Source organism: Camelus dromedarius, chromosome 11, assembly GCF_036321535.1.
Source record: "Camelus dromedarius isolate mCamDro1 chromosome 11, mCamDro1.pat, whole genome shotgun sequence".
Lineage (NCBI taxonomy): Eukaryota > Metazoa > Chordata > Mammalia > Artiodactyla > Camelidae > Camelus > Camelus dromedarius.
Genome location: NC_087446.1, coordinates 46,266,028 through 46,289,890, shown reverse-complemented (window position 1 = coordinate 46,289,890; position 23,863 = coordinate 46,266,028). Strand labels below are relative to the sequence as shown.

Genomic DNA, 23,863 nt, shown 5'->3' with positions numbered 1-23,863 from the left:
AATACAAAACAAAAATTCGAGTTCTAGGTCAATGTTCTACGTCCCAGACAAGGAATAAAAAAAAGTTTTAATTGGTAAGACTAACAAATTAATGATATTTTAATTTTGTCAAAAAAGGACTTAGAAGGGAAGGGGCACTTAAAAAAAAACAAAACAAAAAAAACGCAAGAAGAACTTTAGAAAAAAGGAAAGAACAGTAAATTGAAAAACTTGGCATTATCACTGATTAGCAAGTTTCAGGGACAGTAGATTGGGAACTGCTATCACAGATATGTAAATTAGTTTCAGTTCAGATCAAATATCTTTACCCTAAATGAGACTTTGTTTGAAATGAAATGTTATGACATCATGCAAAGATGTCCACAAACCATAACACTAGAGACAAACCAAGTAAGTAATTTAAAATGGAAAACAAGGGAAGCTTACTTCTTCTCTAGCTCTCTCCCTCACACACACACACACACAGATATTTTATGTATAACTGGCAGAGTCCCTAAACTGAAGAGCAGTTAAAAAGTCAAATGCCAAGCTTGTTTTACATCAAGAATAACTGTAAAGACCTTTGCAGTTGTAAAGATGCTCCAATCAAAGGTTTCTGCAATTAAACTTAATATATATCAGATTCCTATAATATACAAGAATACTCTGCTTCAGGTTAAGGTATACAGTCAGGTTGCTAAGACTTGCTATAGCCTGCTTTATTCATTCCCTTGACAAAAATGTATGTTTTCCTGTCTAAATGCAGACCCATCTACTATTTGCCAAATAATCCTTTCCCCATCCCAACCCATCTCTTCTAAGAAGCCTTGCTAAAAATTAGGTCTCCAATTTGATCAATTACTTATTTCTTTTCAGTATTTAAGAACTTTTATTTCATTGCTCCTCTGTGGTGTTTGTTCTGTGGAGTACTGCTATCTTTCAAGGCTTAACATAATTCCTTTTTTCTCGGTTCTCTAAATATCCACAGTCCTTTATTTATCCACAGGCCACGTTCACAATCCTCGTATTTCTATTTAGCACAAGATTGTGATTAAGCACACTGTGCCACTGATTAGTGAGGCGACCTTGAGCAAGTCACTTAACGTTAATGGTTTCCCCACCAGTAAAATGGGGAAAACATTTGTACATACCTCAAAGAATTCTAGTTAAGAGTAAATGAGCTAATATACAAAAAAGCACATAGAACAGTGGTTGCTACATATTAAGTGTATTTAACTATCTAATATTATAATCATTTACCTAATTCTAATCTTACTATTCTACAATATATTTTTGGGTGGGTGGGGAGCCAAAATTGTATCTTCTTCATTTCTGAATGTCCCCATACACCTTAACAATGTCCTAAACAGGTAGGCATGAAAAAAACTATTTGTTGAATACTTAACATTGACTCTTCTGAGGGAGCAGTTGTTTCGAGGGAACTCTGTAAATGTTTTCAAAGTACTTCACTTCTCTATATTTTAAGTTCCTCACAGTTCCCAAAATTTTCAACCACAAAACAATCCTAATATAATATCAGAGGGGAATGAACAAGTACTCCAGAACACCCTGGGACAAGGTTTAAAATTTCTATTTTATAGTAGCTCCAATCAGTTGCCAGTGATTACCTAGCACTGTCTTGGATGAGGCCCTTTAGGGTCTCATGATCAGATGCCAAGATCAACTAATCTTTTCAACTGTAATACTAGAAAGTGGAGATACTCAGGTTTTCATACCAATGTGGGGTTTGACACTTAAGGAGTTCCTTCTCACCTACCCTCCCATCCCCCACCCAGTGCAAGAAAATTTATTTAAAATTGCATATTTTATTTTAAAACTTCACGAGAGTTTTGCATTTTACTCTATAATGTATCCGTGTTTGTTTAAATTTAAAATTATGTTTTCCTCTGATCTCTGAGGGAAACAGGGTCCATGAAGATGTGTTACGTTTCTTTGCTATTTCTTAAACCCCCTGGTACCTAATACCTCCAGGTACAGCACTACCTCACTTCGAGAAATATAATCTTCGACTACATGTTTCCTGCAGTATATTGATTTTACATTCTCCCAATAGCAACTAAAATATTACTCTCTGAATAACCATAAGTTTGAGATATATGACAGAATAATAATAGCACCTACATTTTCATGCTTAAAATACAATACATTAAATGCTTAAGCATTTGTAAAATGATTTCATATCTCATTTAATATTCACATTTTAAAGAATATTATAATCATACATCAACTAAATCTTGTGACGCCTGTAAGTGAATTTTCACTTTTCTCCGAAGTGTAAGTATGATGCTAAAATATTAGCCAGGAATAATTCAGATAAACTCTGAAATACAATGCTAATATATTCTTCAGCAAGATAAATGCTCCTGAAGTTAATGGGTACAGTTACAACATTTGGTGAACACAAAAGCTGTCTTTCCTCTTAGAAAATTCCTTAGAATTTTAAAGTTATATTTTAAACACATACCACTCTTCTGGGTCTATTTATGACAAAAATTGCATTTAATGTACAAAAACTGTAATCAAAGTTTCAATCAAAACAATTCTTTTCATCATGGAATTTGATCAAATGTAAATATAGGCCTACACGATTTCCATCCTAGTGGACTTCAAGGTCAATAGCAATGAATAGATCAGATAAATCTAAACTGTCAACCTGTTACGTTTTATGTAATTACTCCTAAATACAAAATAAATTGTAAATTCTCTGTAAGTTGTTAAAATAAAAACTGTTTATTTTACCTCCCGTTAAAACACACTATATTGGATTTATATCGTTCATACGCCCCCATCCCCAATCAACGGATTTAAGGGCAGGGATTGGCCTCTTTCAAAATACTTTGCGAATTCATGCAAAGATTATATATTGACCCAAAAGAAACTCCTCCTAAGAAAGGGGGGTTGAGCGGGAAGAAGGCAGAAGAGGGCACAGGTGCTCAGAGGCCTCAGGTGCTTAGATGCCTCATTACAGAAGGACGTGGGACATCTGGTGAGCAGAGAACCTGACCCAGAGCGGACCCCTCGCGTGAAGCTTTGGGGAGAAGCTGAGTTGCTTTTGGTTTAGGAATAGAGACATCGTGCTAGGGTTTCCCAGATTCGATATCGATTAAAAGACCCACTCGGGGCAAGTTCTTTCCAGCTGAGGCCGTGCACCCGCCTCGAGGGTCTAGGAAGGAGGCGCCATTTTGGAATGAACGGCTACATACAGTCTCAAGATCCAACGGCACAACTCACCGGGAACCACCGACCCAATTCATCTCCCCAAAACTTCGAAGCGAAACACCGTCGTCGGACAGCTAGTGCTCAGGCGTCTCCTCCTGGTGCGGAGCTACACGCTTTCAAGCCTTAGCTGGCTCCTCCCCGGCTCTGGGCCTCCGGCCAGACACCCGACAGCCTCTGCGTCCTGGGCTGGCTCCTCCCGGCCTCCCGGCAGCCTCTGCGGCCTGGGCTGGCTTCTCCCGGCCTCCCGGCAGCCTCCACGGTTTCTACGGAGTATCCGTCCTGATAGGACTGCGAGGGAAGCGGGAAGGTGATCAGCGCGCCTCAAGGAGGAAGAACACGGCAGTTTTAACTACTCAGGCAAGGTACACCTAAGTAAATGAACTATCGGACTAGGGCCACTGGGTTAGCGTTTCAAACCACCCACACCATAATTTTATTTAGTTCTGTGTTGGCCTCAGCCTTTTTTTCAGGTCAGAGACCAGACTTGGTGGAGAAAAAGAAGGCAAGGGCAGTTATAAATCCATAACCCTAAAGCTGTATTTCCATTCTCACTTACTGTTCTGTATCCAGATCCTTAAAGTATCTTTCACGTGTAGTTTTAAAATTGAGCAAACAGTTGTTTGATAGAAACATTGCACCATAGTAATTGACTATTCTGTACATTTTGTGAGTTTCTGAGAGAGTTTGAGCAAAACTTGATTTAGCTCTAAAGGTCCAAAGACTTTAAACTCCTTACTGAAAAAAATCTCAAAACAAAAACTGGATTTTGCTGTTCATTTCTGTGTTACGTTGGTATAGCCGCACAAAACATTTATCTTACAAACTGTTCTATGATATTTTTGGCTAGAAACTAGAAATCTCTTATCCCAAACAAATACACAAAGTACTCCCCACCCACCCCACCCTCCAATTGTCATGATTATTTTCTATATTTTAACCTGGGGAATATCTCATATTTTCAAATATAATACATTTTCTGTTAAATCGTTAGGAAATAGTACCTAAAATAGGATTATGTCCCAGAGTAGACGTCTTGTTTAATCACATAAATACTGATTTTTATAACAAAAATTCAGTAAAGTACATCTATCATTGGTTTGAATTAGACCACTTATTAGGTAATTTGTAACATATGAAAGGTTGACCTACGATCTCATCTTCAGTGTTATGTTATGCCTCACATGAATAACGCTAGCGTGACCAATAGATAATGGGGTAAATATTGTGTTATTTTAGGGCCAAAGGGCAATTAGGTAATCTCTTGGGTCAGGAAACACTTCAAGAAAGAAATACAGCACAGATAAACTATTACTTAAAATTTGGTGAAAAGGAAATCCATCCAAAATTATAAACTTTAATTTCTATTTATTACCAAAATTATTTACTTTCTTGATTTACTATCTAAACACACAACACATATATTATCTACATTATATACATTGTTTTAACTAATATACTGGTATATGTAGATCTCTTTATTGTAAAAAAATACTTCTGATGTTTTACAGTTTATAAAACACATAGTTTTTCTAATATATGTATATACTTTATAATATATATAAAATTTATTTAATTCTGCTCTTCCGTGGACATAGGCAGTGTCTACTCTGACATGGACATTGAGAGTATCACACATGAGAACAGAGTAATGTAATAATGATTGCTAATTATTTAATTTTTATTTTTTAGTATCTTTTTTCTAAAATTAGTTCTCCTTTCTTAAGAAAATTTTAATACTTTCCCATATAAATGAATGTAAAGTTGAGCAGCTTGGATTATGTTTACTATAGTAAGCAGTGATTTTTTTTCTACCTTATTTTTCTGTAGTTTGAAATTCAAACTAAGTTAACATTCTCTTTGCTTTAATTGCATCATGCTCATAAAAAAAGAAAGAAACAAGTATCTTGATATTTCTTAGTTTCTTATTTAAATGGCATTTATTTCCATCTAGAATTATCTATCTGGTTTTCTGTCATCTCAAAGAATTCTTCCTCTGCCTTTCCTGAAGGCTTGAGCCTAGGCTCAGATGCTTGGACCAATCTTGAGTGAAATATGGGAGTGAAATATAAGTGGTTATAGTTAGGTCTGTGCTTTAGTAGCGCAACAGCAAATCAAATCTTGTATTGACCTTTTCCCCAGTTCTAGTAACTAGACTTCAACCTTCCTTGAACAACATTTCTGTGTAACCAAACTTCTATCTTGATTATTTTCTTTAAACCCAGTTCCTCATTCTAACAAGTCTTTCATTCCAGGCATTAAAAGCTTTTTCCTGTACCCCAGCTTCATTATCAGTTGGTAAACTGACCTACCTACAACTGAGTGTGTATTTAGGTCTCTAACATCCTTTGCTTCTAGATTTCCCACTGCCCTCCTCCTCCCTTGATCTTTTTGTCCTGTGCCAGTGATGCAAGCCACTTGCTTCCACTGCCAGCTGCTTTCTGACCCATGCATTTGTGCACCACATTTTGCATGCTGAACGTCCTCGCATCACACCCAGTTAAGTTTACCCTGGGTCTCCACATGTCCTATCACAGTCAAGAGATGTGACATAAAGAATTAACATTTATCAATGTAAGGCAGCCTTATTTTGACACATGAGAAGCAATGAGATTTGGAATGAAAACATTTGAAAATAACCGCTATGACACCATGATCTCTATGAACAGACTTAGAAAGTCTTAATGGAATGACAGATTGTGCTACTGACACGGCCAGCTATCAAAGAGTCTTGCATGAAGTTGCCATTCATGTATTAGTAAATCTACTGAATTGAATGCAAACAAATGATTCTTGGTATTCATATAGGTACCTGGGAAAGGAGGAATTTTAAAAGTTTAAGAATATGGTTACTTATAAAAGTGAGGATAGTTCTTTATTCACAGTAAACTGAATAATGAAGAGCATTCAATACTGAGACAGGTTTTACATTCCAGCACAGGGTTTGGCAAACTTCTGTAGAGGGCCAGGTAGGAAATATTTTAGGCTCTATTTCATCTACCCAATCCTGCCATTGTGGTTTAAAAGCCATAGACAGTAAGTAAATAAATAGGTGTGACTATGTTCAAATAAAACTTTATTTATAAATGCTGAAATTAAAACTTCATATAATTTTCACATGTTGCAAAATATTATTCTTTTGATGTATTTTCAGCCATTTTTAAAATGTAAAGCTATTCTTACATTTAAAGGACTATATAAAAATAGATGGTGGGACAGATGTGGCCCACTGGTTTGGTTGTAATATGCCAACCTCTGTCCTAGTTTAATGCGTGTTTTCCCTGGCTCCCAGTTGACTAGAAGTGTGTGTATGTTGTGTGAGGGGAATGGGGGTGGAGAAACGTTTTGTATATTTGAGAATAACTCATCCTTGCCTAAAAACATGCCCTTTACATTTTTTAAAACATGCAAAATTTTGCTTAAGTCCATTAGGGATGTAGAGAATTTTTTTTAAAGCTTTTGATTTTTATCAAATAACCAAAATGGAAATGGGAAGTAGTAGATTATCTCTAAACCTGAAACAAAACAAACAAAACAAAAGCTTGCAAAAGGCAAGGAACTCTCACAAAATCAAGTAAAAGCCTGAAGAAGCTATTACTGCAGTTTAACGCCAGTTTGACTCCCAAATGGTTAACTTTTGATTTTAAAGTCACAGACCTCCAAGTAATGACTATCTAAAAGACACAAGCAGGTATAAGTGAAACACTGCTCTCATTTGTTTAATAGTCACCTTGTAAATAAATCACCAGTGCATCAGATTTCCATTGCTAAAAATAGCATTTATGAGGCTGCAAGATTTTCATTATAAAAACAAGTAAACATTGGAATGGAGGCATAGCAAAGAATTATTTTCAGTTATACGGAAGAGTTCTCTCCTATTTATTTACAAAAAGATACCCTCAATACAACTTGTCTGATAGGTTCTGGAACTTCATGTGAAATCACAGACAGAAGGGGAAAAAATTAAAATACGAGAGGAGGGAGTACTGTAAAATAGATCCAAGAGTTTGATATTTTGTTTTATCCGGGCCCCCCACCCCAACTTGTCACTTTCTTCTCTCTCCCTTTCAGATTCGTTCCGACCCTTTTCATATTTATTTTATGTTGATCCTCTCGTTCCTCCTCCCTCATCTCCCCAGTTCCTTCTCCCTCATCTCATTTTAAAGCTCTTGGAACTTTCCCTTTCATTTTGCTCTTCCCCTGTGGTATTTACTAAAACCTTAGAAAAGTGACGTATTTTCTGAAACTTCTGTGGGTTGCGAGTGACGCTGAGCATGCTCAGTAGCTAGGGCAGGTTTTGTCGCCAGCCCTGATACGACCTCTCCAAAAATAGACATTTAACTCTGAACTGTTAAGGATGTAATTCGTTTTGCTCTCTCCTCATTTTCAAGGTTCAGAGGAAAGCAGCGAGGATTCCAAGGGTCCCATCGCCCTCACAGCCAATGAGGGGCCTGAGAGGGAGGAGCCTGGGGCTGCTTGGTGCAGCCTGAGCTTCTGAGGGAATCATCCCCAGTAGATGCAGTGGAGACTGAGCTCTCCACGGCTGTCACAGCAAAACAAAATTAAAAAAAAAAATAAATACAATACAAAACAAAACAAAACAAAAACAGAAGAGGAGAAACGCTGCAGATTATGAAACGCTGTAGAACTTTCTGAAACACTTGCTGGGGATTCCCGTGAAGCATGTTCTTTTAAAACCGATTCTTTTTGAAGCCGGTTTGGGTAACTGGGAAAATGATACATATGCTAAATGCAGCAGCTGATCGAGTGAAATGGACCAGATCGAGGGCTGCTAAAAGGGCTGTCTGCCTGGTGGCTGCAGCATATGCTCTGAAAACCCTCTATCCCACCATTGGCAAGCGTTTAAAACAGTCTGGCCACAGGAAGAAAAAAGAAGCTTACCCGGCTGCAGAGAACAGAGAAATACTGCATTGCACCGAGGCCACTTGTAAAAAACCTTCGCCTGGAGTGAATGCAGATTTTTTCAAACAGCTGCTAGAACTTCGGAAAATTCTCTTTCCAAAACTTGTGACCACTGAAACAGGATGGCTATGCCTCCACTCGGTAGCTCTAATCTCAAGAACCTTTCTGTCTATCTATGTAGCTGGTCTGGATGGAAAAATCGTGAAAAGCATTGTGGAAAAGAAGCCTCGGACTTTCATCATCAAATTAATCAAGTGGCTTATGATTGCCATCCCTGCCACCTTTGTCAACAGTGCAATAAGGTACCTGGAGGGCAAACTGGCCTTGGCCTTCAGAACTCGCCTAGTAGACCACGCCTATGAAACCTATTTTACAAATCAGACTTATTATAAGGTGATCAATATGGACGGGAGGCTGGCAAACCCCGACCAGTCTCTTACTGAGGATATTATGATGTTCTCTCAGTCCGTGGCTCACTTGTATTCCAACCTAACCAAGCCTATTTTAGATGTAATCCTGACCTCCTATACGCTCATCCAGACTGCTACGTCCAGAGGAGCAAGCCCCACTGGGCCCACCTTATTAGCCGGGCTTGTGGTATATGCCACTGCTAAAGTGTTGAAAGCCTGTTCTCCCAAGTTTGGTAAATTGGTGGCTGAAGAAGCTCATAGAAAAGGCTATTTGCGGTACGTGCACTCCAGAATTATAGCCAATGTTGAAGAAATTGCCTTTTACAGAGGACATAAGGTAAGAAAGAAATTAAGGTGATGAGTGAAATGTGAGACTGTTCAAGCTGCCCCTGCAGTGCTAGATGTCATCTGTTGTACTGCTGATAGACCCTCTTCTTCAGCGTTTTAGATTCTTAGGACATTTCAACCTGTGTTAAAATATATGCTTCATTACCCTTTTTAATCACAAGCTGTTAAAGAATTATACATAAAGTGCAAACTTTTCTAAAGTTTCACAAGAATAAAATGCTCAGCACTCTAAAAAATGCTACCTAGCCTCAGCTACCCAGATATGCTCAGAATTACCTCTGAATGCTTTTCTTAAAAACTTAAATCCTAACTTAGTAGATGGTTCTAGAGCATTGGAAATAATGTATGTTTAGAAACTAGGTAAACATATTTCCATTGAGATGGAAAATTTAGGGTGGTAATCTTTGTTTGTTTTTCAAGAGGAAAATTAAAAAAAAAAAAACATGCTTTTCATATGAAAAGCAAGTTTGACAGTTTTTCATGTCTGGTCCATGATGGAGTTCCTCAGTCCTAAGAAATGCAGGAGAGTTTGTTTTACAAATGGTATTTCCATTAGTCTTAATGCTTAGCACCATATTTTGACACAAATAAAGAAAGACAATAGTAAAATGAGATTTTTGTCTAGCTTTGAAGGAAAAACTAAGATTAGAGAAGAAATGAGGAAGGAAAACGAGGAATTCCAGAATGTTATCTTTAAATATTAAAGATTTTCAATATTAAGCAGGTCCCTAAAATAGCCTAATTACATAAATTTGCAGTACATTAAAGAATATTAAATATGACAGAATTTTTAAGGGGATGGATCTGAAATCTTAATACAAATGACTTGGCAAATGAAATAATAAGGTATTCTGAAGTTGAAAATGGTGTTTTAATTATCAAGCAGAATATTTAATTTTTGAAACATCGTCTATTATAAAAAAAATGTTATAGTAGTACCAATCTGAAGAAGCAAATTTAAAGCAAATTTAGGACTTTTATTTCCACTTGAAAATTGGCCTCACGTGTTGCATTAATCATATTTATTTGTCATTCTTCTTGAATCATTGAACTCAGTGATGTAAATTATAGCATGTTGTAGCCTTCTTGCATTTAAGACAAAAATCTAGTAAATTGAATTAGTTCAAAATTGAGGAGTCTAATTACACATATACATGTCATATGTTTATTTTCAGATATTTTGATGTGGTCAAGAAGGATAAGGTTCTAACACTATTTATATCTCACAGAATATCATTTAATTTTAATATCTTATAAGTTTGAAAACATAATTGTAAATCACATATATTTATATTTAACATTACATTTACTGAATATCAGATGTTTAAAAAATAATGCAGTTGTGATTAAAACTAAATAATGATTAATTCTGACATTAATCTGTATTTATTGGTTGTTACAATTATAGATAATAGTATACTCAGTTAAAACAAAATAATACATAATTATCTTTAAAGAAAGTCCTCAAACATGCATTATTTATTTTTATAGCTCATGCTAGATTAATTCTTATCTCTTTTTCCCTCTATAGGTAGAAATGAAGCAACTCCAAAAAAGTTACAAAGCTTTAGCAGATCAGATGAACCTCATTTTATCCAAACGTTTGTGGTACATCATGTTAGAGCAGTTCTTGATGAAGTATGTTTGGAGCAGCAGTGGACTAATTATGGTGGCTGTGCCTATTATCACTGCAACTGGCTTTGCAGATGGTGGTAATGACATTTATGCTTCATCTCAAATATATGTTTCAGGTTATTTCTCTTGGAGGTGTCACTGCTGGTCTTGTGTGAGTGAATTGTGTAGCCATCATTCTAAAGTCATTAATGGTCAGAAACAGTGGCAGACTTTGCCATATCCAACAACAGGACCAGCAATATGAAAGCAGGAAACAAGTGGCTCAAAAGACCTTTCCAGTTCTGAGATATTTCAGAGACCTCTGATGCAATGTTTTTTTGAAGCTGATCTTGAGCAATTTTAATTATACTGTCTAGTATAGAATGATTCTCTAGTTTACATTTAAACTCAACACAAATTAATACCTTCAAAAAGTGTACTTCTATTAGAAGTTCTCCCCATGTTGTAAATTTCAGTTTGGCACACAGCATGCATATAGTCTATAAATATTTTACAACTGTGTCTGCCCTGATCTATGATTTAAAGAGTTGGTTGACTACATTAGGCAGCCAAGAATATTGTTTCATGGAGTGCTTCATGCCATGGAACAAGGTCTCCTCCACTTGTGGGTAATATAGATAATCTCGCATGTAACACGAGTTGGTGGTATGGTGGGGATACAGGTTGTCAAATTCAAGTGTCTAATTCTATCGCTGTCTTCAATGAATTTTACCAACATTTTTCATCCTTTGGATTAGCTAAGAAAGATAAAAGCAAGAAGGACTGTATTAAAATGTTGTGTAATACTTAAGATGGGAGCTCAGGTCTTAATTGGCAGGACAGAGGGGGATTAATTTAAAAAATGCATTTTCTTCTCTTCTTCCAAAATGAAACATTCCCCCTTCACTTTAAAAACCACTTGACTGAAATTGGCCTTTGTGTTGAAGGAGCTAGACAAAAACATGGGCTGTGTGGTGAGGCAGAGCTTTGCTCATCTCTTGGCTTTCCCTCTTTCTACCTGTTTCTGCTTAGTCATGTTAATTAAACTCTCTAAACCTCAGTTTCCTCATCTGAAAAATGAGAACAGAAAGGCTACTTCAGAGCAGTGTTTTGAGGATTTAGCCGAATAATGTTTATAAAATACAGAGCATGCTTTTGATATTCTTGATACATGGTGACAGTTATTACCTAGAAAACAAAAGGCAACAATAAGAAAAATGTAACAGAATTCACACTATTTTACAGTTATTTTTGGTGTAGAATTAAGGATTAGTAGTTACTTGTTTGAAGTCATCCAACAAAAAACAAGTAAAAATTTACTTTAATATTTTAAAACAGTGCTTCAATGCTTTAACCAATTCTTACAAAAGCACTTGTCAAATTTGTATCATTCCTAACCTAAAATTGTTTGTTTTAGTGAATCAGAATTTGTCAACCCCTTGTGATAAGTGCTATACATATACCAAATATACTCTACAACTCAACTGTCTAATAGACAGTGTATTTAGACTACTAGGAAAACTGAATTTTTGTCTATTAATTTTATGTTTTCAAAATTTGTTTTAATCATTAAAAAAGTTTATATTGAAAAGGGTATTGTTAGTAATAGTATTTTAAACTTAATCCTTTCATAATGAAATAAAATAAATTACTTCTTAAGAGAAAAAAAGACACTTAAAATGTATCATCTTAAGATTAGTTTTACTAAGAAATTTGACAAGATTTGTCAGATATTCATAGTGAATATCTATAAATTTATGGATATTTTAAAGATTTTATGTAATATGTAAATTAGAGACAACCCCAAAACAAAATTATGGTGTTGTTCTGTTAGTCCTTGGAAGAACTGGTCTTATTCAAAAACCCTGGAGCATTCAACATAGAACAGAGAAAATGCAGCTATTAATGGTGACAAATTAACCCCACAGAGACCAATAAGAAGTAAACAATGTATGCAATAAATCTAACAACCTTACTACTGTAGGTGATGTAATAAGATATTTAAAAATAAATCCTACAAATCCTGAAAATATATTCAATTAAAGAAACAAGATTAAAATTTTAGATTGAAATTATAATAATCATGTTGATGCAAGTGAAACTTAAAATACTACTTAAAGCTTCTTTTCAAAAGAAGAATTTTTTAGGGAGAAAAACAGTATAAGATTTTCCTAGAATAAAATGAATTAATATGATAAAATTATGAGAGTGTGCTTCACTATCTTCAGTAATTTCTAAGGTTTCTAAATGTATATATATAATGTTTGTATGTATTTATCTACTAAATGTACTTGACTTACAATGACCCAACACATGAAAATATTCAATTATTTTAATCAGACAAAATAATTACTTTTTTAAAGCAATGATATCTCTGAGGCTTTAGGTCTTGAAATTAAATACTGTATCTTCTAATTTAGTCTTCAATCTTAATTAACACTTATGCCCTGAATTGTCTAATATATCAGAGATAAATTAAATGCATTATTCTCTGTATTTAATGCGAAAAGATTGGAAAGTGGGCAAATAAGAAAGGAATGGCAAAGAGAAAAGGGAGGGAAAAATAGAATAGGGGAAAGAAAGAGAAGAGAATAAAGGAAGAAGCACACCACTATTCATGTCTTGACCCTGCTCCTTAGCAGTTATCCATCCTTGAGAAAGTTACATAAACTTCATATGCCTCAGTTTTCCTATCTTAACTATGGGGATCATAGTATATTATTATATTATTGGACAAATCATTTAACCTTTTGGTGCTTCAGTTTCTTATTTCCAAAATGGGGCAAATTATAGCAGGGTTGTTACAAGGATTTACGAAGCTCACATGTGTGAAACAGAACAATGCCTGCATCATAGGAAATGCTCAGTGTATATTTGCTGACATGATTATTGTTGATAAAGGAACAAGGCATTTGAAAGTGATCAGGAAGTCAGAGGTAGAGATGAAGATAGGAGGAAAGCCTACATAATTTTTATTTTGAGAATGAAATAATAGTTCTATAGTAGATTTGTTATACCATCTATCTACAACTTTAAGTAAAATACTATGGTAAGGACAGGATTGCATTTATATTCAAGTTCACATTACAAAACTGCATATGGAATCATGTTATTTCCACATCAGAAGAGGAGCTTACAAGTCATCCAGTCTGGAGCTCCAGATCTGCCTAAAGTCACAAAGATGGTTAGGGGAAGCACTAATAGAAGACATTATGTAATTCCTTGTACATTGCTTTTTTTCCTTCACCATGTTGTCCCCACATTAGCTACATTGAAATTTATTCTATAAGGGACTTAACTTAATCTGAGACCAAATAATCATGAAACCAAATACTTGAAAAAGAAGCATTGAAATAGTTAATTATATGTCATTTTTATTATTTTTTAAAGGACATTACCTCTTTATTTGCACTGTATTAAGAGAAAGACTGAAATTATGTGAGGAAAACAGTTGCCTGGAAGCTATGATCTCAATTGTTTAATGTTATAGGACACTTTTCTTCCCTTTATATCAAGAGCAATTTTTTAACAAGGCCAGGGAAAGCTACCTATAGGTCCCTCCTGCTAGACCTTATTGCAGACACCTAAAAAAGCAGGAAGCGGGTGATTAAGCCGCTAGCACTGCTCAGTGTCCACATGTTAGTGACCTGCTAGTGTGAGGTGGCACATCAGAAGGAGCACCTGAGAGATATTACTCTTAGGAATAGAACTAAATTCTACCCATCACCCTAGTAACATGGATGATGATTTTATTCTCAAAATGTACCTCCATCAAAATTATATCCACAGCTCCTGCTGCATTAGTATGTCTCATACTCTAATGCCAAATTATTGAAATAAAATTTTATATTGTGGGTCAATTTGGTTATGATTACTGTCCTGTTGACCAGTTATTGTAGCAGTAATTGTCAATACATATCAAAGACATACTTTTAGTTGTAATTAGCTGTGCATGTAAGTAGGTACAATTTTAAAGTATAACACACATATCCACAAGGCACAAGCATTAGTGTACCAATCAATGACTTGTCACAAAGTTAAAACATATGCATAATCACCACTCAGAAGAACTAGAACCTTACCTTCATCCTGGAAGCCCCATACCCCTTCCCAGTCTTATCCTCATCCTTAGCCCTTCCTCCCATTCCCACGTACTCCTGCCTCTGCCATGCCACAGCAAAGGTAATTATTTTACTGACCGTTCATTAGTATTTGCTGGTCTTTGAATCTTACATAAATAGTACATACAGCCATTCTAGTTGCTCTACCTCTTTGTCAGTGTTTGATGTCAGCCTTTTTCATTTAGGCATTTTTAATTTTAGGCATACTATGAGTATGTAGTAATATTTCATGCGTTTTTTTTATCACGTTATAGTCAGTTTACAATATTGTGTCAATTTCTGGTGTACAGCACAGTTCTTCAGTCATACATGAATACACAAATATTCATTTTCATATTCTTTTTCACTGTAAGCTACTACAAGATATTGTATATATTTCCCTGTGCTATACAGTATAAACTTGTTTATCTATTTTATATATACCAGTCAATGTCTGCAAATCTTGGTCTCCCAGTTTATCCCTTCCCACCCCTCTCCCGCCTGGCAACCACAAGTCTGTATTCTATGTCATGAGTCTGTTTCTGTTTTATATATAAGCTTATTTGTCTTTTTTTTTAAGATTCCACATATGAGTGATATCATATGGTATTTTTCTCTTTCTGGCTTACTTCACTTAGAATGACATTCTCCAGGGACATCCATGTTGCTGTAAATGGCATTATTTTATCATTTTTATGGCTGAGTAGTATTCCATTATATAAATACACCACAACTTCTTTATCTAGTCATCTGTTGAGGGACATTTAGGTTGTTTCCATGTCTTGGCTATTGTAAATAGTACTGCTGTGAACATTGGGGTGCATGTATCCTTTTGAATTAGGGTTCCCTCTGGATATATGCTCAAGAGTGGGATTGCTGGGTCATATGGTAAGTCTATTTTTAGTCTTTTGAGGAATCTCCATACTGTTTTCCACAAAAACTGCATTCCTACCAGCAGTACAGGAGGGGTTCCCTTTTCTCCACACCCTCTCCAGCATTTATCATTTGTGGACTTTTGAATAATGGCCATTCTGACTGGTGTGAGGTGATACCTCATTGTAGTTTTGATTTGCATTTCTCTGATAATTAGTGATATTGAGCATTTTTTCACGTGCCTATTGGTCATTCATACGTCTTCATTGGAGAATTGCTTGTTTAGGTCTTCTGCCCATTTTTGGATTGGTCTTTTTGCTTTTTTCTTGCTAAGTTGTATGAGCTGTATATATATGCTGGAAATCAAGCCCTTGTCAGTTTCATCTTTTGCAAATATTTTCTCCCATTCCATAGGTTGTCATTTTGTTTTGCTTCATGTGGTCTTATTGTGCATTTCTCTGATTACTAACAAAATTAATCACTTTTCATTCATTTATTGGCCATTTGGATAACTTTTTAATGAAGTGCTGATAAGTTTTTTGCTTATTTTTAAATTGGCTTATCTGTTTTTTTCTTATTGACTTGTAAAAGCTGTTATATATTCTGCAATGAGTCTTTTGTCAGACATACACACAATCTCAAATATATTTTCTCACTGATTCTTCCTTTTTCAGTCTCTTAACAGTGTCTAGGAGAAGTTAATAATTTTAATATAGTTGAATTTATGAATCAATTTCTTTGCAGTTAATGGTTTTATGTCCTGTTTAGGAAATATTTGCCTAACCCGAGGTCATAAAGATATTCTCCAATTTTATCTTTTAGAAGTTTAATGGTTTTTCATTTCACATTGATATCACCAATCTAATTAGAATTGATATTTATAAGGTATGAGGTAAGGAAGGCCATAAGTTTTGCCAGGATTTGTCAAGGTGACAAAGGTAAAATGTAAATCAGAAGAAATAAACTCAGACTATAAAACCAAAGGAAAAATAGTACTAAAGAATAGCCTAATTTTTTTTTAATTTTTAAGAAATTAGACAATATTCTTGGAGCAGTTTTAGGTTTACAGAAAAATTGATCAGGAAGTACAGAGTTCCTAAATATCCTCTACCACCCCCCACAGTTTCTCCTATTATTTACATCTTATATCAGTGTGGTACATTTGTTACAACTAATAAACCAATTTTTATACATTGTTAACTGAAGTCCGTAGTTTACATTAGGATTCACTTTTTGCATTGTACAGTTCTATGGGCCTTGAGAAACGTATAATGACATAACCTTAGTTTTAAAATCCTTTCTCATTTTTTAGTAAAATAGCAACAGATGTGACCGTGTTTCACTATATACTTATTATTAGAAGAACTGAAAAATAGTAAAATAAGCAGATATAATATTAACTATTAAATCCTTAAATGAGGAACTTTTGACAAAATATTTAAAATATTTGGTGAGGAAAATGAAATATATTGACCTGGGATACAAAGCAGGTGAGTGCTTTAGGTCGTGAATTTATATCTCTGACGCTAAGGAATCTGATCTTGTCATCGAGGTTGTGCAGTTGGCTGTTGTGTGCATGACAAAATGCTACGGCACTGACTTCAGAGTACTAGCCAAAGGTCAACCAGTACAGTAAAAGTCAAGTGAAATCTGTCCAGATCTATTTGTAATTTTGTTCCTAAAAGCATTAGGAAAACCCAGTAGGTATTCATCTGCCAAAGCAACATAGGAAGTACCCTGTCATATCAAACATCAGCCCATCTGTGCTAGTGTTTTTTCTTCTTCATAGAGGCTGTCAATGGAAGCTATTATTCAAACTCCTTTTAACCCAAATTCATAAAATCCCATAATTATTTTAGATCATCAGCCAGATTCTCTGAGACAAAACTATTCTCAGCACTTTAACTGATCCAGCAATCACTGCTTTGGTAGCTTGCTGAGAGTACTTTGGAACTTTTTTGTGGCTGTCTAAAATTTTGTCACACATTTAAATGTGTTTAAGAATATCTCCATTCTGTTCCCAGCCTATTTATCCAGTCACGTTTTTCTGTCCTCACTTATCCCAACACCCAAAGCCTTTCTTTTTTTGTTCTTCAAAGAAACTAACTAACTTCAAGGGAACTAAATATAGTTCTCTAGAGCAGTGATTAACTGTCGAGCTAGGAGGGACCATGTTGGACTGTCAAAAACGTCCGCATGAACTCACGGTTATTCTGATACCCAAGTAAAATCAGTGCTTGACCCCAACCCATACTGTAACTTGACCAGGTTATTAATCATTCAACTGGCATTGCTTGGAATTTTCCTTCTCTGTGCCATTGCTTCTGCTGTACTTGTGATCCTTAAAAACTGTATGTGGTCTTCAAGTCCTTACTCACAATGTACTCCTCAATGAAGCATTTCCTCTTGCAGCAAGAAATGATTTTTGCCTCCTTCAAACACGTCACATTAAGTATCATCATGGACTGTCTGAATTGCCATTTTGGGAACTTTTCTCTCTCCTACCAGGCTGTCAGCTCCCTAAGGAAAGAATCTAAAAATCACATTTAATCCTTCTATGTTCTGTGGCATCTTACCAAATTTCTTACAAATCTTGCTGTTCAGTAAATACATGCTGAGTGAATTTTACCTTATATTTTACATGGATCCCTTTCCAACTCAGCTGAGCTGTCTGTGAGCAAATAAAGGCAAAAGTATCTGATAATTATAGCAGGGCACAAGTTAGATATTTGCATTGTCATGGATAAAGGTTAAAAAAAAACCTTTACACTGAGATAAATTGGAGAGAAATAAATGTCAAAGTGAGTCTATGGCTGTTTATATTATTCTAATTCTTCATTAATTTACAGTTTTCAATTCAGAACTTTGGTGAAAATTCATGGAAAGACCGGATAGAGAATCAGATTGATGGAAGATTAAAGTAATGACCTGGAGAGAATAATTGTGAAGAATAAGACTAAACTGAGTAGACATACAACAGTAACAGTAACAGAGGAAATAATAACAGCTAACGTTGAAGAGCATTTATTCTAACCCATGGATTAGGATAACACTTTATTTATATTTCACCTTTAAACCTCACAACAACCCTTTGAGGTAGAATTATTTGTGATAGTACTATTATTTCCCTCATTTACATGTGAGAAAGTAAACATGTAGAACATAATGGACTTGTTCTACTAACCTGACTACTTGCCAATAAGGATTAGAGGCTGAACTCAAACCTTGTCTGACTCCTGACTCTTAACCATGATTCTACATTGACAGTAATTTAGGGTAATTACCTATCTATCTATCTATCTATCTATCTATCTATCTATCTATCTATCTATCTCTCTATCCACCCAGCCAGCCAGCCAGCCAGCCAGCCATGCAACCATTTAATACACATTAGGAGGTATTACATTCTAGACACTCTGCTGAGTACTAGGAATAAAAACTAAAATACAGTCTTAACCCTTAAGGAACTTATAGTCCACTGGAAAAGCCAGACAAGGATTTCCAGGGAAACTTGTACTAAAGAGTTAACTCTTGAAGAAAGCACTCTGCAAGAAAGAAACTATATTAAAGTCAGAAGAAATCGTACATGCAAACACTGGAGGATAAACAAAGTATTGTGGGGTTGGGGTGTTGCTGAACTAGAAGGTGAACGTGTTTGAAACAGGTAGACAGAGTTCGATTATGAAGATCAGCTACTTTGCATTTCTGTTAAAGAAATCACACTAGAAATATTTGCTTTGATTTCAGCTCGTAGTATTCTACTGACTGAATCAGCGGTATTTTATTTCCCAACTGTAACAAAGGCAGAGAATTAAAATGCTAAGAGTTGAAAAATGCTGAGTGAAAGTACTCTTTAATTCCTATAGATTTAAATGTTCTAATTCTCCTCCTAGAAAAAAATAGTAAAACAAAAGGAAGAATTAAATAAGTCTGGTACAAATACTGTATTTTTAATAATTCATTAATTTCCTAGGAAGTTGCTGATACTAATGGAAAATTTACATACGGCTGCTGTAGCCAGAATTTCATTTGTATAAAATAAAAGGTTTAGTTACTTGAAAAAAAACTCAACAGTTTTGTAATTTGCTTTTAGATCTAGAGGATGGTCAAAAACAAGCTATGGTTAGTGAACGGACTGAAGCCTTTACCACTGCTCGAAATTTATTAGCCTCTGGAGCTGACGCTATTGAGAGGATTATGTCTTCATACAAAGAGGTACCGCATTTCTTGTTATCAATTTGATTAAAATAGGATATATGAAAATCAAGCAAAATGTGAATTACCACATATGCTTATTATTTTGGAAACATCTTTTCTCTACCAAAAACTGCTAAGAGTATAATCAAGATAAGAGGACAACACCCAAGTGTATTGCTGCTAATCACCTTTAATTTTGAAGCTCTCAACTGTTAACTTCTGCTTTTCTCTCTACAGTATGAAATCTTTGTTATTAAATTTTGCAAAAAGGCCCTTCGGTGTGGAAGTAAATTCTTGCTCCAGTATTTACAAATTATGTGAACTTGATCAAGTTTCCTAACTGATGTCTGTTTCCTCATCTAAAATACAGGGATAATGATAGTGTTGACTTTGTAGAGTTGTTGTGAGTTAATACATGTAGAATATTTAAAATAATACATAGTAATAACTCAATAAATGTTAGCCAGACTAATACTACTTATATCCCTTACAAACTTTCACTCATCCTTTGTGACAAATCAAGTCTTATAAAACCCTTTGGTGATCCACCTTCTTCCTGACTTTCCTGCAGAAACTGGGTCTTCTTCCTCTGTGTTCATAGTACGTCTGGTACTTTACCATATTGTAATTGTCTGTCTCCTCCATGAGACTTGAGTGGAAAGCAGGGACTATCTTACTGATCTTTATATTCCTAATATCTATTGTAATGCTTAGAATAGTGTATGTGGTCAGTAAATATTTGCTGAAAGAATGGTAATAAGACATACAGGTATCATAGAGTTAAGATTAAAAGTGACTTTATTCAGTTCAGATATTAAATAATATTACCATGGCTTTTGTATCAATATAAATTGCCAGAGCATCATTTTAAATTTAGCTGCTTGTTAAATTAGATTTGAATAAATTATTATAAAATAGTTACCAAGTTTGTGATTTGCTGACAGAACTTTTCAATCTCATTCAACAACTGATTGAATTGGGCTTTAAAAAAAAAAAGTAAAACCAGTTGTTTAGGGCTACATTAAAACAACTCAATTAAAAATTTTTTTTTTCAAATAGTAATTTTGATAATCTGGAGACACAATTTGGGGGATAGGCTTTTTGATCTCATAAATTACTTATTATTAAAATTAAATGACAAATAAAAATTTTATTCATCTTGCATTAAAATATTTTGCTATCTAAGCCAGAGAGAATATCAATTCATTTCTCTAGATTGTCTCCAACACAAAAATGATTGCATTTTGTGTCATTTTGCCTGTGTCTGCATTGAATCATAGACATTTCACTTCTGAAGAATTTTATTACTGCTGTGAACTGTGCATAGAAGCATCATGCGTTCTCCACTAGCTCCAGAGAGAGTGGGATTTCAAGAGGAGAGTACCAGGGCAGCCCCTGTCTCATATCCCAAAGTAATTTGTCCACAGTCACATTGCTAGTTTTTTTCAGACACTCTTTGCCCATTCCACTCTGCAACCTGGGCTATTAACTCAATGTCTCCTGCCTTTCTTTAACTGACCTCTGCATTTAGTTTTGGATCATTTTTTGGTACAAATCTATTTACCCAGGTTTCTTTTGGATCCATAATTTGTTAATCCTTGGTTCTGTTTTCCTCTACCTGGGAACACAAGAGATTCTTCTAGATAACATTTTAGAAATTGCCCTATATAGTAGCTATAACATTAATATGTAGAAATGAAATACTAATCTAATTACAGACCTCTCACACAGTAGAGACATGTGGTAGAATGTTTTTAACAATAATACCTGCTCATTTACTGCTTAAGTTTTGCACACGTAGAAATCTTACACAAACGTCGGTGTTGCGTTATTCCACAGTTTATTGTTTAAGAGACATTTATTGGTGACATGTCTTGCTTATTGATACCGATTTCCTAGTAGACATTTCTGAAAGGGAATGGTTTTAGTGCTTTTCTTTCTCTAAGAAAGATGGTCTTGACAGGTCATGTGTCACCTGCCACAGTACTCTGATAACAAGATGTTCTTTTACTAGAAAAGCAGCAGGAGAGTCAACTTAAATTGGACAGCTGGTAGAGCAGGAGCAAGACACCACTCTACTGAGCCTTAAGAACCAAAGCAGAGATTAATCTCCATCTTACAATGTCACCTAGGAAAAAAAGTCATATTTAATGTTTTTCTTTGGGCATATAAATCATGTTTGGCTTGAAAAGAAGCGGAATTGTGTGGGATATGGACTGAAAAGAATTTAAAACTTTTCACTGAACTCTCTCCCAATGTTGGTATCCTCCAGCAGGGGTACTTTCTCTGGCCAACCTTAGGGATTTTGACAATCAGTTTGACTCAGGAGCAGCATTTCATAATAAGAAAAAAATATATTTTTCTTCTATTTAAAATCTATTTTAAATTGAAAAAAGATACCAAAATAAAAGATCATTATTTCATTGAATGAACTTAAGCTTTTCACAAAACTTCTAATTTCTGGGAATGAAATTTGTCTTGTAAACAGGGGCCAAATCAGAAATTTAACTGAAAGGTCTTTAGCGCTCACTAATTTTTGAAATCTTTGCATTACATTTTGAACCCTGACTTGAACAAATCATTTTTATATGTTATATAATTCCAGTCAAACTTAAACTGATGCCTTCCTGTTCTACTTTTTGGTACACTTTTTAGTGTTAACCTGGTTTTACTCATCAGACATACTATCTATTTTTCATGTATAATAAAATAGGATCATTAGCATTAAATCAAGAAGCTTATATGATTGCATGTTTGTTTAAATGTCTGTCTTGGATGTATTATCTCCATCTCCCTGTGTTGGTTTTAGATCACTGAATTAGCAGGCTATACTGCTCGAGTGTATAATATGTTTTGGGTCTTTGATGAAGTAAAAAGAGGCATTTTTAAGAGAACCGGTGTCATGCAAGAGTCTGAAAACCATAGCAAGAGCGGAGCTAACATAGAATTGCCCCTCAGTGAGACACTGGAAATCAAAGGTATTAAACTCAAATGTTTTCATATTTTTCTTTTTTTTTCATATTTTTCCTATATTTAAGTGTTTATCAGCAGAACCAAAGTTTTTTAGAAGATAGCTTTGGACAATTATAAGGAACCAACATTTAGTTATTTAAACAGTTATTCTTAAAATTAGTGCTGCATTTTGAAGAGTAGTGACTAACATTACCATAAAAACTATTATGCTACCTTTATTTACGACAAAACTTCTAGAATTATTTTTAGAAACTGAACATATGGCAAAAATGCATGTTTGCTTTTAAAATCCAAATTAACAGAATTAAAGCTAATGTCAATATTGTTCTTCATTATTCTGTCATTTGGTTTGGTTATCATAGTTTTAAAAATTGTATTATTCCATGTCTTAATTTCCCTTTGCAACATTGTGGTTTTTTTCTGTAGGAAAGCTTAATTTAGAGAAATAAGTAGTTATAGAGTGTGGCTGGGTTATACCAGATAGAGTTTAGCTTTGCTCTCATTATGATATTGACATACTATTGTCAATATTTCTGAAAAAGATTTTCCAAACAGATGTGTCAAAATGTGCAAATTTACATTAGACTTTGCTGTAGATACGGGTATCTATATTTACATTTGTGTCTTTGGTTTGTTACTGTGACTTATCTTTATAGTGAATTTATCTGTTATGCTGTATTTATACTTGAACTTACTTAATTAACAATAACACATGATAGCTTTCGAAACTTAAACTGTTCCTTAACTTATAGGAAAAGTTATTGATGTGGATCATGGAATTATTTGTGAAAATGTTCCCATAATTACACCAACGGGAGAAGTGGTGGCTTCCAGGCTAAACTTCAAAGTAAGATGATATTCAAGAATCTTCTGATTGTTGTCAACACACTAATACAAAACAACTCAGAATTCATGTACCTTATGTTAAATACTTGGAGGATCATATGGAAAGGAGGGGAAATCAAGAAAGGTATGCATAGTGGCTCAGTTACAGAAGCAGTTACTTCCTCAGAAAGCAGGGAGAAAGAGACATTTGATTTCTACTGCTTTATTTCCAGGTTGAAAATCAAAATTACAGTACCCTGAGAGCCCATACAAGGTAACTTTTGGGAACAATAGGAGACTTCCCAGAAATTAATATCTGAAAATAAATTTTCATTTTTTCCTTATAAGAATTACTCAAAAATATAAGCCTGTGTCATTACATAT

The 23,863-nt window shown here is 34.8% G+C and overlaps 1 protein-coding gene across 1 annotated transcript in view; it reads left to right on the top strand.

The window, feature by feature from the left end:
• The first annotated feature begins 7,732 nt into the window (after positions 1-7,732).
• ABCD2 (ATP binding cassette subfamily D member 2) overlaps positions 7,733-23,863 on the top strand; it is a 55,964-nt gene continuing 39,833 nt past the window's right edge. The window contains exons 1-5 of the mRNA XM_010980301.3: positions 7,733-8,886; positions 10,429-10,609; positions 19,578-19,699; positions 22,491-22,659; positions 23,407-23,501. Coding sequence (XP_010978603.1) covers positions 7,951-8,886; positions 10,429-10,609; positions 19,578-19,699; positions 22,491-22,659; positions 23,407-23,501 — 1,503 coding nt within the window. The 5' untranslated portion in view covers positions 7,733-7,950. The remainder of the gene's footprint in view (positions 8,887-10,428; positions 10,610-19,577; positions 19,700-22,490; positions 22,660-23,406; positions 23,502-23,863) is intronic.